The sequence below is a fragment of the Chionomys nivalis genome, chromosome 7 (genome assembly GCF_950005125.1).
Source record: "Chionomys nivalis chromosome 7, mChiNiv1.1, whole genome shotgun sequence".
NCBI classification, from domain to species: Eukaryota; Metazoa; Chordata; class Mammalia; order Rodentia; family Cricetidae; genus Chionomys; species Chionomys nivalis.
This window is the reverse complement of record NC_080092.1, coordinates 39356169-39371137: the sequence shown is the minus strand read 5'-3', so window position 1 is coordinate 39371137 and position 14969 is coordinate 39356169. Positions and strand designations below refer to the sequence as shown.

The 14969-nt window shown below is 43.2% G+C and overlaps 1 protein-coding gene across 9 annotated transcripts in view; it reads left to right on the top strand.

Moving 5' to 3' along the window:
- Window positions 1-14969, top strand: part of Fam114a2 (family with sequence similarity 114 member A2) — a 35946-nt gene that overhangs the window by 83 nt on the left and 20894 nt on the right. For 2 of the 9 annotated variants that reach the window (XM_057773780.1, XM_057773785.1), the window contains exons 2-8: window positions 3906-4102; window positions 4449-4548; window positions 4844-4936; window positions 7243-7331; window positions 9276-9410; window positions 9862-10020; window positions 11489-11612. In XM_057773780.1, the coding sequence (XP_057629763.1) occupies window positions 3923-4102; window positions 4449-4548; window positions 4844-4936; window positions 7243-7331; window positions 9276-9410; window positions 9862-10020; window positions 11489-11612 (880 nt within the window). In that variant the 5' untranslated portion in view covers window positions 3906-3922. Of the gene's footprint in view, window positions 1-72; window positions 429-3905; window positions 4103-4448; window positions 4549-4843; window positions 4937-7242; window positions 7332-9275; window positions 9411-9861; window positions 10021-11488; window positions 11613-14969 lie in introns of those variants that run through there. The other 7 variants (XM_057773786.1, XM_057773787.1, XM_057773781.1 and 4 more) reach the window with 6 other exon arrangements.

Below are 14969 nucleotides of genomic sequence, written 5' to 3'. Positions count from 1 at the left end.
GCGGGGCTTCCGGGTGAGGGCGGCGAGGGCTGGGGTCGCTGGTGTCACGGGTTGGAGGGCTGCTGCGCTTCCGGCTGTGTCCGGAGGTTTTCGTCAGCCTCAGGGGCTGAGGAGCTTGTTTACGTCAGGCCTGGGGGTGGGACCTGCGTGCGGGCGTGCGGAGACTGGAGACTGGCCTCGTTAGCCGGGGAGCCGCCGCTGCCCGCTGCCGCCGCCCGGCCTCCTCGTCGCGCGGTCTGGCTGCGGCGTTGACCCCGGTCCGGCTCTCAGCCGCGCTGCCTCTGGGTAATGCGGTGGGGACGCGTGTGCATCGAATGTGTTCTGTCGTTCGACTTCTCCCGTCATCTGAGTCTTTCTCCTCCAATCAGGGAAGCACACTGACCACAGACTACCCGGCAAACATTAAATAGTACAATTCCGTCCGTCTGGTATGTGTTTAATTTTGTTTACAGGGACGGGGGAGGCGGGCATCACTATACACAGAATCTCGTCGCCTGGCTCAGCCTGAAAGCCTGGCAGGTCCTCGATGCTTCTTAAAATCTTTGTTGTGCAAGGGAAAGAATAGGGGCAACCAGAGTTTACTAATTAGTAATGTTCTAGTGCCATAAAATTAAGTGAAATTCACTTGCTTTTTTGCAACGTGTGTATTTGCTTACATATAGCACATCTGTGGACTTACCATATGTTGAAAACTGGAGAAAAGAGAAAAAAGTAGTTTCAAAAGATACATTTTCTTTTCCCCTTAGATAAGGTTTCTCTGTAGCTTTGGTGCCTGTCCTGCAACTAGCTCTTGTAGACCAGGCTGGTCTCGAACTCACAGAGATCCGCCTGCCTCTGCCTCCTGAGTGCTGGGATTAAAGGAGTGCGCCACCACCGCCCGGCCACAGTTTTTTTTTTTTTTTAAATACAGCTGCAAGAACAGCTTCTGAACTTGTGCAGGCACGTCGGTGTCTTGTTATTAGATCAGCCTTTGGACTGAGTGGGGCAGAAATGGCCTACATTTCTTCTGTCTGTGTTTGAGAAGGATCTCACTGTGTAGCTCTGTCTGTCCTAAAACTCACTATGTAGACCAGGCTGGCCTTAAACTCTCAGAGGTCTCCTCACCTCTACCTCCCAAGTACTGGGATTAAAGGCATGCACCACTGAGTATTGTGTGTGTGTGTGTATGCTTCAATTATTGTGCTGTGTCCCACCCACCTTCCTTGTTAGTTTCTTTTTTAGTGCATTAGAAGGATGACAGCATGAGTTGGATTTGTCCTGTACTTAGTACACACCTGAGTAAAATGTTAGCATACCTGGTGTGTGTTGTGTGTGTGATCTTTGGTGATGACTGGTTATTCTGGGAACTAGTATTTCCCTCAGTGGAAGTATCAGTTATATACTGGCTTTCATTGCCAAAGAGCTGTACTTACGGAAGGAATTGAATTGGGTAACATTGCTATTCCAAAGCTGACCTGAGACACCGGAGGATGTATTTAGGTGGTAGAGCTCTTCCTTAGCATTCGCGAGGTTCTGAGTTCGATCCAAACACAGCAGAATGAATGAAATAAAAGTGGAATTTAATTATGCTTTGGTTACATCAGATGGCCTAACTATCAAAACAGTGTTTGGAATATTTACAAAGAATCTTAAAAAAAATAGAAAGCTGATTTGACACAGTGTTACTTGATGGCTTAAACAGTCTCAAAAAACAAGAATGGATGCATAATGGTAAAATTTTTGAAGGACAGGCTAGTAAAAGGAAAGACTGATAATGGCCTTCATCAAAATGAAAAAATTTCTTTGTGGAAGACCCCATGAAGGTAATGAAAAAGCCAAGCATGGTGCCTCTGATCTATAATTCCAGCACTTGGAAGTTTGAGGCAGGAGAATTGCCATAAGCTAGTGGCCAGCAAAGAGGGAGATCCTGTCTCAAAAGGTGAAACAAAATAAGGCAAAGAAAATAAACTTTAGGCTAGGATGATATTGAACGTAGATATTATGTGCTCTCAAAACTCAACAGAAAATGACAAAGCAATCTAACTGAAAAATGTGCCAGAGACATATCTAAATGTTTCTCTGAAGAGACTGTTCAGATGGTAAATCAGCACCTGGAAAGATGTCTGCTGTAGTGACTGGGGGCACATGGGGGTATGCAACATAGAAGCCACAGCGCGCTGCCACATACCTATAAAAGTGGCTCAAATTACCTGATCAGAATGCAGAAATTTTTGGTTATTTGTACTACTCTGGAAAAGATGGTAATTACGTTTGAAATGACTTATCACATAACCTATGTTTCATATAAAACTAAGCATGGACTTAATGTTTGAACCATGTTTCATAGAAAACTAGGCATGGACTTCTATGACCCATGTTTCATATAAATCGAAGCATGGACTTGCCATATGACCCATCTTATTAATAAAGTATTTGTTGATTATTCCAGAGAAAAAGCTTATGTTCACATAAAAACCTGTACACGAACTTTGAAAACTGTTTTAGTTGTGTAACAGCCTCATGAAAGGGACTTTTGATGGAACCGTAGTGGAATGTAGGGACTTAGGCTGAGTGAAAAGTCACTGCAGAGGTACACTCTATGCTTCAATATATACAACTTGAAAATTTCAGTGTCAGAGAACAGAGCAGTAGCTGGTTGCTCTAGGTTGAAAGAAATGCTGGAAGTGTTGGCTACAGAAAGGATGGCACAGGGATCCTTAGGAGTGGATTGTGCCTTACCTGGAGAGTTAAGTGTGGCATGAATTGTAGTTGGGTTTAATTAATTAAAACCCATCATCAGATATAGGGGTTAAAACTGAAGATCAGAGAAGTAGAGCAATAAGCCACTAGGGAGACCTTTTACCTCTGCCAATGCTTAGACCGAAGGGGCAATCCTCAGACTGCCTAGACTGCATTGTGACTCCACCAAACCTCAGACTCCAAAGAGCTCTTGTCTCCTCCTCCTTATATGCCTTTCTCTGCTCAGTCACTCACTCCTCTATCCACCTATCTAGTGCTGGGATTAAAGATCTGTGACTCCCATGTGCTGGAATCACCTTTGTGTGAGTTCTGTTTCTCTTTTTAGACAATTCCACCTCCTGTAGCCCAGGGTGGCCTTGAATCCTGGGATTAAAGGTGTGTGCTACCACACCCTGGCCTCTAGTGGTTTAGCACTGCACTCTGATCTTCAGGCAAGCTTTATTTATAAAACCACAAACAAAATACCTGTCCAGGTAAGCAGTTGGCCTGCTGAATCTGGGACTCAGAATTCACAGACTTAACAAAACCTAAGTGAAAAAAGTTTCACCTGTACTAAACCTATGTGGACTTCGGATTGTTCAGTTTAAAGCCATTTACATAAGGCCTGTCAGTGTTGGCTGGTGGCGCACACCTTTAATCCCAGCAGTTGGGAGGCAGAGACAGGTGGGGGTCTCTGTGAGTTTGAGGCCAGCCTGGTATAGAGAGTTAGTTCCAGGACAGCCTTCAAAAAAGCCAAAAAGAAAAAAAAAGTCATTTACATAGCATCACAGGTGGTGCTAGACATTCCAGATGAAGCAGAGGTGACAAGACTGTGAAGATGAGTTGGTTATATGCAGATCCTGTCCACTGTATAGAAGGGACTGACCACTGCAGATTGTGTTGTCTGTAGGCTTCTTGCAGCCAATTCCTTACAGATACCAAGGGACTTTGTATCAGCGCTGTACATGGTAACATTTTGTATAACTAATGTGTACATGGGTACATGTAAAATTGGAAGGATACTGGTGAATTGTAACAATGTTAGCTTCTGCTGGGGGGAGTGGGGGGAAGGTATGTAGGATCTTTCATCTTATACTAGTATATGAATCTGAAAGTCTCAAAAATATTAAGCAGATAGTTTATACTAAAGAAGCTGATATCAGTAGATTCTTGTGCTTTTGTTTTAGCAGGTGATGTTCTAGTCATGTCAGATAAGGATGCTACAGAGACACCAACGGTAACTGAAGCAGGCCCTATCCTTCAAGATGGGAACTGTGAGCCAACTGAGAAGCCAGAGAATATATCTCAGCCTGTAGCATCCACTCGGAAAAGACCAGAACCCATTCTTTCCAGAGACCTTGAGCCTTCTCAGCTTCCTGCCCAGGTGACACAAACTATAACCAGAGTAGCAATCTGTTGAAATTGTGGGACTTAAAAATACAAGGCTTAAAAGGGACACGGTAGTACTAATTTACTGTGGCCCTTCCTTTTTTTACAGCCATAAAGTAACAGCTTTCTGAGTTCTAAAAATACCTCTCTCAGTAATTGCATTTGCTGCGGGGTATTTATGTCCTGATGGCATTTATCTGTCAGTCAGGCGATTTTTACCCAAGTCACGGATTTGCCCGCCTGTGCTTGTCTACTGAGTCGATAGCTTGTCTGTGCTCTTCAGAATCTCCTCTAATTTTCCTGTTTCCTTTGTCTTGTTTTCTCTCTCACTGGAAAACCAGGAGGCTGTTTGTAAAGATGCCCCTCAGACTGGATGGGGCTACTGGGGCAGCTGGGGCAAGTCCCTGCTCTCCTCAGCCTCGGCTACAGTAGCGACAGTAGGTAAGACCCTTGGTCATTTATTTAGGTTTTGTGTACACTGTGTTCATGCCATACTCTGTTAGGAAGCTGAAGTCTAGGGATTAGTTTAAGCCTACGCTTTAGTGATGGTAAGTCAGTGGTATTTTTGTCTTTTGGTAAGGAGATAATGACAAGAATACATATATTATTAAAATAATGTGGCTTTGGGACCATGATTTTAGAAATACTGCAGGTTTGGGTTTTTGTTTGTTTTATTGATTCTTCAGTTTCAGTACCAACACAGAGCACACAAATGTTAATTGTTTTTTTCCATTAGGACAAGGTATTTCAAATGTCATCGAGAAGGCAGAGACTTCTCTTGGAATTCCTAGCCCCACTGAAATTTCAGCTGAAGTCAAGCAAGCAGCAGGTCAGCACATGTGCTGAGGGTTTTGGTGGAAATGGGCATTTCAGTTCCTTTTCAACACTAACACTTCATAATAATACTAATTCAGCACTTGACACTCAGGGCGACTCGGGACTGTGAGGAAGAGGGCAGGAATCTTGAGCGCTAGCCGTGTCTTTTGAAACCATTCATATGTCTCTTTACTGCACTTTTGCATGGATGAAGTGATCCAGAGGACTGGGAAACATTTACAATAAAGCCATGAGCTTAGAAAGTGAGAAGTGTTTTGTCCGCCATAATTAAGTTCATCATCAGTAAGAATTAGCTAAGTTTGAGTAAGTTGTGGCAAGACAAAAGACAAAAAAGATTTTAGTGTGTTAGCTTTTTTGTTCTCACTTGGATTTTTTTTTTTTTTTTTTTTTTAAATGAAGATGAAACCTTATTCTGGTCTGTCTGGATCAAAGGAAAACCTATAGTCACTCAGACCCAAAGGGCACAGTTATTATCACTGTGGATCTAGAGGGTCAGGGGCCAGAATAGAGTTTTAAAACCATGTTTACTTCTACTGTCTCTTGGGGGCCTTATTGTTTCTCACTGTTGCTTTGCTTTGTTTATTTCTATCATTTTCCGTTGAAGCCACCTGACTCTGTTTTCTCCAGCTCCACCTATATAGAATTCTGGCATACATGACCTCCAGAAACTAGCTGGCACCAGTTATTCCACTTAGGAATTTCTTGGAGTAGGAATTAGATTAGCATTAAAATTAGGTCACTTGACTGCATGCAGTTTAATTCTGGCCAGAGACAAGCTCATGTTACACAAACGTGGCCCCACAGGCTTCTGCCTGTGAATTTGAGGCTTTGTTCAGTGTGTTTGTTTAGACTGAGTCTGGAGTAGCCTCTAAGGGTTTGTTTCAGGCTCAGCTCTCCTGGGGGCTCAATCTACTTCCCAAGTACTTAGTCTGCTCAGTAGGTTGGAAGTCAAGTTTCTTACCTTAGTGTGAACTATGGGATTGTTTAGCTTACTGCTTCAAGGCAGGTTCTTTTTCCAGCCTTGGGGAGTCTCCTTGTGCCGATGTACTGAATACTGAGCAGTGCAGTATTCATGGAAAAGCACTCAGACATATGTGTGTAGAAGCTGAGAATTCTGGGATGCCTCCATACTCTCCAGTCTTGTAGATTCCTCTCAGCTCTTGCTGTCTCCTCTCTCTGTCTTTCCCTCCCTTTTGGTACTTGAAAGTTCTCTCGGACAGCAAGCCAATTCAGCCACGGGAGTCACTTTAGTTCTCTATTCTGTTGATCCAAAATCTTCTTGCCTGACTTTGAAAGTAGTTTCTAGTCTCTTGTGCAGTTTTGTAGCTGCCATGGCAGGAGGGCAAGTCCAACAGCAGTTAATACATTGTAACTGGAAGCAGAAGCCCGCAAATCATGTGATAGTTCAGTCTGTAAACTGCTTGCTATAGCATGAGGACCTGAGGTCCCACCCCCAGAACCCATGTGAAAAAACCTCTAATACTGCTGTTGGGAAGGCAGAGAGAGGAAGCCGCCTGGGGCTTGATGGCCAGCTAGCTTAATCGGAGTCCCAGGTCCCAGTGAGAGGAACTGTCTCACAAAAGGCTATCCTAAAGAACAGTCAAGGTTAACCTCTGGCCTCCACATATCTGCAAATGTGTACTACACACATGAACACATATTCAACACCCTCTTAGCCTTCAAAGTTGATCTCTTAAAGGATTTTTAAAGTTAATAAAATGGAACAGATTGTTTTTGAGGCACAACCACCTTTGTAATGCAGTCTGTTTGATGACAGGTGGTGAGCATCGTTTTCTAGGACACAGCGAGTTACAGCTTACTTTTAGCTGTATAGCTCTATGTTTGGATCTTTGGAGAGGTAGTTTCGTTTATATTGTGTAATCAATAGAGCACTGACAGGTACTTCCCTGGATCTATATACTTGGAATATAAGAGTATTTTATTAACCGAAAAGATTCATGTACTCTCATCCCTGGTTAGCCACTTGTCTATTTCCCAGTGCTGAATGGTTTTCCCTTGTCCAGAAGCTTGCGTCTCTGAGATTATCCAGTAGATAGCCTGAATGCATATCAGTCTTTAGTTTGTTCAAGACTTGACTTTATTTTTAAAATGAAATAAATGGAAAACAACTGCCTACTTTGGCTTTTATTTTAACATAGGCAGATGTTTTAAAATAAATACAGAAAGACCTGAAGCTTTGTGTGGAGAAACAGGGTCTAATTAAAAAAAAACACACACAAATTTGCTATTAAAGCAATTAATGATCCTTTCTTTCATGTTTACCACCCTCTATTTCAGGAGAAACAAATGGCAGTGAGAACGAAAGCTCACCAGTGGCTGGTCCTTTCGGGGTTCTCTCGACCATCTCAACGGCTGTGCAGAGCACGGTGAGGGAAAAGTGCACGACCTGCTCTGTGTTGGAGTGATGGGCCTGCCTCCCTGTCTTGGGATGCGTGTGTACTGTTGCTCCTAAGGGAGTCCAGAGAAGTGCCGTGTGAGCTGGTTATTTCACAAGTTCTGCTTTGGTGTCCTTGGGGAGTGTCTCTGCTTCACAGAGATATTTTCTCATAACTTCATCTTTTTTTAAAATTTTTTTGAACTTTTTTTAAATTGATATTTATTGAGCTCTACATTTTTCTCTGCTCCCCTCCCTGCTTCTCCCCTTCCTTCAGTCCTCCCCCAAGGTCTTCATGCTCTCAATTTACTCAGGAGACCTTGTCTTTTTCTACTTTGTACTTCCCATGTAGATTAGATCAATGTAAGTCTCTCTTAGGGTCCTCATTGTTGTCTAAGTTCTCTGGGATTGTGGTTTGTAGGCTGGCTTTCTTTGCTTTATGTTTAAAAACCACCTATGAGTGAGTACATGTGATAATTGTTCTGTGTCTGGGTACCTCACTTAAAATAATGTTTTCTAGCTTCATCCATTTTCCTGCAAAATTCAAGCTGTCGTTATTTTTTTCTGCTGTGTAGTACTCCATTGTGTAAGTGTACCACATTTTCCTTATCCATCCTTCGGTCGAGAGGCATTTAGGTTGTTTCTAGGTTCTGGCTATGACAAACAAAGCTGCTATGAACATAGTTGAGCACATGTCCTTGTGGCACGATTGAGCATCCTTTGGATATGTACCCAAAAGTGGTATTGTTGGGTCTTGAGGAAGGTTGTTTCCTAATTTTCTGAGAAATCGCCACACTGACATCCAAAAGGGTTGTACCAGCTTACATTCCCACCAGCAATGCAGAAGTCTTATAACTTCACCTTTTAAGCAGAAGGGACATTTGAACTTTTTGATGGATACTTGCTAAACTGTAGATGATGAGAATGTTTAAAAAAGGATAGCATAGGGCTCTTAATGTCTTTCTTACATGGGGGTAGATGGCTAGTATTTTTCTTTCTTTTTTTTTTTTTTAAGAGTCAGGGTCTTTGTAGCCTAGACAACCTCCAGTATGCAAGTTCCCAAGTGTAGGGATTGCAGGCATGCCTTACCATGCTTAACCCCACTTTAACTTTGAAATATGGTAGCACATAGAATATGACATCATATGTGTTCAGTTTGAATTTTCATAGAATACTACTTTTAACCATAGTAAGAAACCTGTGAGTCCATTGCCTTTCCTTCTTGAGGCATGTGCTCTTCCCCAGCTCAGATAGCCACTGCCAGGACTTCTGCTGTCATGAGTTAATTTTGACCTCCTCTTCTGCTTTGTATAAATGGAGCCATAGGTGTCTATATATGTCAATGTTGCAGCTTTGCAGTATTCATAGAGTGACTTGGTCACCTTTTATTGCTCCTACAATTGGTAAACACCAAGCCAGGCTCCAGTGTAAGCTCTTACAGAGTGTTGCATTGTACACCCTTATTCATGTCTTCTAGTACATCTCTGCACACATTTCTCTTGGGTGTGTAGCTATGAGTGTGTTGCTAGGTAATACAGCTGCAGTAGATACTGACCCACAGTTTCCCAAAGTGGTTCTTCCTGTGTGTATTTGTGTGAGCTGTGTATGATTTCTTTAGCTGCTTCTCAGCCTTCCCAGTGCTTAGTAGTTTCTGCTTCTTTTCCTTTTTTTAATCTCTTGGTACTGGGATTGAGCCTAGGGCCTCACACATGACAGACAAATACTCCACCCTAGCTGCCTTTTACCTTTTATTCTGAGGAGGGTTCTCATCATTTGCCCAGACCAGCCAGAGTTTACTGGTTGTTCATTTGCTGTACCTGAATATTCTCCTCTGTCAGCCTCCTGCTTACTGGAGCCACACTGTTCAGACCTTACTGAACAGTCAATCTGTAAACACTCTCAGTGTTGTTATAGTGGAGTTTTACTGCTTTCCTAGGGCAAGAGCGTTATCAGTGGGGGTTTGGATGCCTTGGAATTCATTGGGAAGAAGACAATGGATGTCATAGCAGAAGGGGATCCTGGATTTAAAAGAACCAAGGGCCTGATGAACCGGAATTCTACACTATCACAGGTACTGTTTCCTTTATCTGTGTGATTCCTGTTTGTGCTTTGATTTGATTTTAGCCGATGTTAACTTGGGAACTTTGTTGATGTTTTTTCTTTTGAATTTTCTGGGGTTGAGGGTGGACAGTGAGAACGCAGTGCATAGAGGAGTTCCAGCTGTTTGTTCCTCGTCTCCCTGTTGCGGTGGCCTCCTGTCAGCAGAACGGTCTGCTAAACCCTGTCAGAGCTGTTGATTAATTGTTAAACCACCTGCAGAACAGCACCTGGTGTCTTGGGTGTGATTCTGTGTGATGACTTTCTTCCGGCCATTCCCCAGCTTCTTGGATGTGAACTGCGAAGCCAGGCTGAAGGGGCCATGCTCTGAGTGGAGTCTGAGCAGCTGTGCTCCTTTCTGCTCTGTAACCTCACTCTTGAGCTCTCATTACGTGGTGCATTGCAACGCTTCCTTCTCTTTTTAGGTTTTACGAGAGGTGAAGGACAAAGAAGAGCAGTGGCCCTCCAGTGAGGTAACCATGGAAACAGACAAGAAAACTCATTATGGGCTACTCTTTGATGAGTTTCAAGGCCTTTCACATCTAGAAGCTCTGGAGATGCTTTCACGAGAAAGTGAAATAAAGGTAATTCCGAACCCTGCACCCCTCCCGAGAAAGTCTTCACACAAGGGATGCTGCAGATGTTTCTCTGTTGTGCATTTGGAAGGCATGATGTTTTGGTGGTGGCTTGAGACTTTGGAAGTGCCCTACACACAGCAAGCAGAAACTATGCATGAACTAAGTGCTGGGAAGAGTCAAGGGTGATTAAAAAAGAGCTCTTAACACATTTGTCATTTCCATCATCTGTCTGTTTGTATTTATCTATTTTCTGCAGTCTCCTTGGCTTTAGCTGCCAAAAAACTTACTTAAGCAACCAGTCTGCATGCAGTTAACTATTGGCTTTTAGTTGGTTGAAGTTTGTGTGTGTGTATATGCGTGTGTAAACAAGACCTCATTGTGTAGCCCTAACTGGCCTGAATTTGCTGTAGACTAGGCTGGCCTCAAACTCATTGATATCTGATTATGCTTCCTGAGTGTTGGGATTAAAGGTGGACATCATCATACCTGGATCAGTATTCACCTTTTTTTTATTTGTGTATGTGTATGCCATGTGCGGCAGGTTCCCATGGATGCCAGGAGGGGATACCAGATCCCCGGAGCAGGGATTGTAGGTGGTAGTGAGCAGCATGTTTGGGATCTAAACTCAGGTCCCGTGGAAGAGAAGCAAGCACTCTTAGCTGCCAAACCGTCTCGGCCCAACTGAAGACCCTTTCATTCCCCTTTGTTTCTAAGCTGCGCTTAAGCCCTGATAGTTTTCAGACATCTCTAGCCCATGTGACTTGGAAAGCACAGATTTTCCCAACTTTCCTTTCTGTAGCAATTAGCTTTTGAATTAAAATTCTTTTTTTTTTTTTTTAAAAAAAAGATTTATTTATTGATTTTGTATACAGCATTCCTTCCATGTATGCTTGCATGCCAGAAGAGGGCACCAGATCTCATTATAGATGGCTGTGAGCCACCATGTGGTTGCTGGGAATTGAACTCGGGACCTCTGGAAGAGCAATCAGTGCTCATAACCTCTGAGCCATCTCTCCAACCCTAAAATTCTTTTTTCTAATGATTTGTTTATTCTTATTTTATGTATTTTGGTATTTTGCCTGCATGTGTGTCTGTGTGAAGGTGTCAGATTCCTTCAGATCAGAGTTACAGAAAATTGTGAGCTGCCATGTGAGTGCTGGGCATTGAATCTGAGTCCTCTGGAAGAGCAGTTGGTGTACTTAACCACTGAATCATCTCTCCAGCTCCACGTTAAAAGTTTTAAGGACTAGGAGTTGACTGTGGTGATGCAAGTCTATAGTCCTGATTCTCAGGAGGCTGAGGCAGGAGACTTGAGAGTTCAGGACTAGCTTGGACCACATAGTGAGGTGGTTCTCCCCCTCCCTCTTCAGAACAGCTGTGCTAACTGGTTAGTTTATCATTTAGATTTCATTTGACTCACGGACTCATCTCTATTTGAGATTCTTTTAATTTTCATTGTCTCATATCCATTTAGGTGAAATCTATCCTTAGTTCTCTGAGTGGAGAAGAATTACAGACCACAAGACTTGAGCTAGAGCAGCTCAAAGAAGCGTTCTCCCTAGCAGATTTCTGTGAGGAAGAGGAGGAGGAGAGACAAGGTAACCGGGCTTCTGCACCCAAGTGGTGGCTCCTTTGTTGGCTGCAGCGATGTCCTTGAAGTCAGTTACTGGCCCTTCTGTACTTTTCTTACAGAATCTCCATGCTTTCCCCTCACCAGGGCTTTCTGCTGCAGGGCCCTTCCACTTCCCAATGTCTCATCTGCTGCACAGGTCTGCCTGTTACTCTTTTGGAGAACTGTACCTCTCAAATCCTTTCCTGTTTGATTGGTCGCCACTGTGAGCCTTCATGTCTGTTTAGATACTTCAGCCATGCCCTTCCCGTGTCTGTAACCCCTGGCCCTTTCCTGAAGCATGCAAGGCAGTTGTTACTCAGACTGTGGGTGATCCTTTGTCTTTGTTATGTTTACAATTTAATATCTCTGTGTGTTAGGAAATGTAAATGTTGAGACGACGCAGTTTTGCAAAATTATCAGGAAATATGGTTTACTTATAGTTCCTGGGAAGTGCATCTTAAACTCTGATCAGGACAGTTTTATTTGGATATTTCAGTTGAAAATATTTCCAAAATCAAGAAGTTAGAGTTTAATGATAATTTTTGCCCTTTTTTGATGAAGCAAGCAGTTAGAAACATTGAAGTTGGGCCGGGCGATGGTGGCTTATACTTTAATACCAGCACTTGGGAAGCAGAGGTATGTGGATCTCTGTGAGTTCGAGACCAGCCTGGTCTACAAGAGCTAGTTCCAGGACAGTCTCCAAAGCTACAGAGGAACCCTGCCTTGAACAAACAAAATAACAACAAAAACCCTTGAAGTTTAATGTAAAGAAAGATTCCTTCAGAGATCATCGTGGCATGTGGGGCCTGCCTCCCGTGCAGCAGATTAAGCTGGTGGTTTGTGAGGTGTGGTGTGGTGATCCTATGTCCCTGTCACCCTTCAGGGAGTCAGACTTGCATAGCACTGTCAGAATGGAACAGAACTTCCTCTAAAGAGTTTTAGTTCAGCTTTTCCTGTTTTAACACCCAGCTGATGAATAGCAGCAGGTGAAACTGGTGCCGCCACAGTGTGTCTCTGTCAAAGTGGTGGCACTTGCACTGCTGTGTTGAGTCTTTATTGCCATCCACTCAGTTACAGGAAAGGGCCTGTTTCATTGACCCTTGAATTGGAGAAAGTGGTATAAATTATTAGTGTTATCAGATCTAAGCTCTAAAGTGAACTCCCATGTTCTGTGCAGTGGACACTGAAGGATGATTGTTGTCTCAGGAAGAGCATGTGGTATTGGGTTTGAGCTGAACCCTCTCCTGACATAAAGGCTGTTTTCACAGAAGTATGAACAGCGCATAGGCCATTCAGAAGGGAATAGCTGGTGGAGCATGCCTGTAGCTCCAGTACTTGGGAGGCAAAGGCAAGAGGAATGCAGTGAGTTCCAGGCCAGCCTGGGCTACATAGTGAGACTGTTTCAAAAAACCACAAACCAACCAACCAAACAAAAAACAAAAAGAATAGTAATAGGGCTGGAGAGATGGCTCAGTAGTTAAGAGCTGCTCTTGCAGAAGACCCAGACTTGATTCTTAGCATCCAGACCAGGTGACCTACAGCTGCCTGAGACTCCATCTCCAGGGTATCCAATTAGTCAGGGTTCTATTGCTGTGAAGAGACATTATAACCATAGCAGCTCTTATAATTGAAAGCATTTAATTGGGGCTTGCTTACAGTTTTCAGAGGTTTAGTCCATTTTCATCATGGCAGGGAGTATGGCAGCACACAGGCAGACATGGTGCTGGAGAGTTCTACATCCAGATCCTCAGGCAGCGGGAAGAAAGCAAGCCACTGCACCTAGCGTAGGCTTTTGAAACCTCAAAGCTCACCTGCAGTGACACACTTCCTCTAAAAAGGCCACATCTACCCAACAAGGCCATACCCATCCAACAAGGCCATACCCCTAATCTTTTCAAATAGTGATACTCCTTAATCTAATAATTCAAACATATGAGCCTCTGGGGGCCATTCTTATTCAAATCATCACACATACCCCTCCCAACACAAATATAATTAAAATAAAATTAATCTTTAAAAAGCAACAGCAAGGTAAATAAAATGACCCTTGACTTGTTTAAGTCATTGATGAAGAAAATTCAGAATATGTGAAAGTTAGAATTTTGTGAAACATATTTATTGTTTCGATGAACTTGGCAGTTTCCAGGGCTGTTTGTGCACTCTCCTGAGGAGCCCTGTGGTGCAGTACAGTAGCATTCACATTTGTGTGTTTTACAGTGAAATGTGTCAGCATTTTGAATATCTTCTCAACAGAATGAATGTTTTTCACTGACTGATATGTGATGTATAAAATTGCATCTGAGCAAGAGATAGTCCAGTGGGCTTTAATTTAAGACAATCTTGTACAAGACTGGGTAGTGTGTCTTCAGGTTCATTGTAATATAGGTCATTGCTGCTAACCTTTAAGAAATAAGCACTTCCTGAATTTTCCTGTAGTATTAAAGAGTATTCAGTGGGGGCTGGAGAGATGGCTTGATGGGTAAAATGCAAGTGTAGGAACTGAGTTTGTCTCCAGAACTCATGTGACAGCTGGGTGTGGTAGAGGGCTTCTGTGATCTTAGCATCCTTACAGGGAGGTGGGAAGTGGAGACTGCAGAATCCTGGGATATTGCAGACCAGTCAGCCTGAAGGACACTCCAGTGGACATCAAAGAGACCCTGTCTTAAACAAAGAGAAGGCAAGGACTCACACCCAAGGCTGTTCCTCTGCCCTTCTCCCTTTCTTTCTCTCTCCCCCTCCTCTCCTCTTCCCCCCCTCCTCCCTCTTCATCATATACACTCACAAGATTATTCAAGGGTAATTATTACTGTTATCTAGAAAGTCATTAAAGTAAATCTTCCGTTGCTGCAGTGCATCTCTGTAAGGTTGGATATTTTTCACATACTTAGAACATCCTGTCTCAGCAGTCTAAGTGTGAAACTGCTCAAGAGAGTCTAGCTCTCTTCATTAAAGCTAGCTGTCAGACATGGAGCAAAGATAGAGAGCAGTGATACTGTTTTCATTAAGTTTTCCTTTTTTGGAAGATACTTTTTGGAAGTATGTTTTATTGGGGCTGGCAGCATAGTTCAGTGGGTAGAATGAATGTTTGTATACTTGAAGCTCAGGGTTCAGTCCCACAACCACATAAAATGGGCCATGGTGACCCATGTCTGTAATCTCTGTACTTGAGAGGTGGAGGCAAGAACTTCTATTAAAGTTCTTCTACTGTGTAGACCCTGTTTCAAAAAGTTTAAGTAGGCTAGTACCATTTGTGTGTGTGTGTGTGTGTGCGCGCGCGCATGTGTGTCAGGTGGTTCATGCCCATATGTGCATATTCTTGTTGAGGCCAGAGTATGATGTTGGG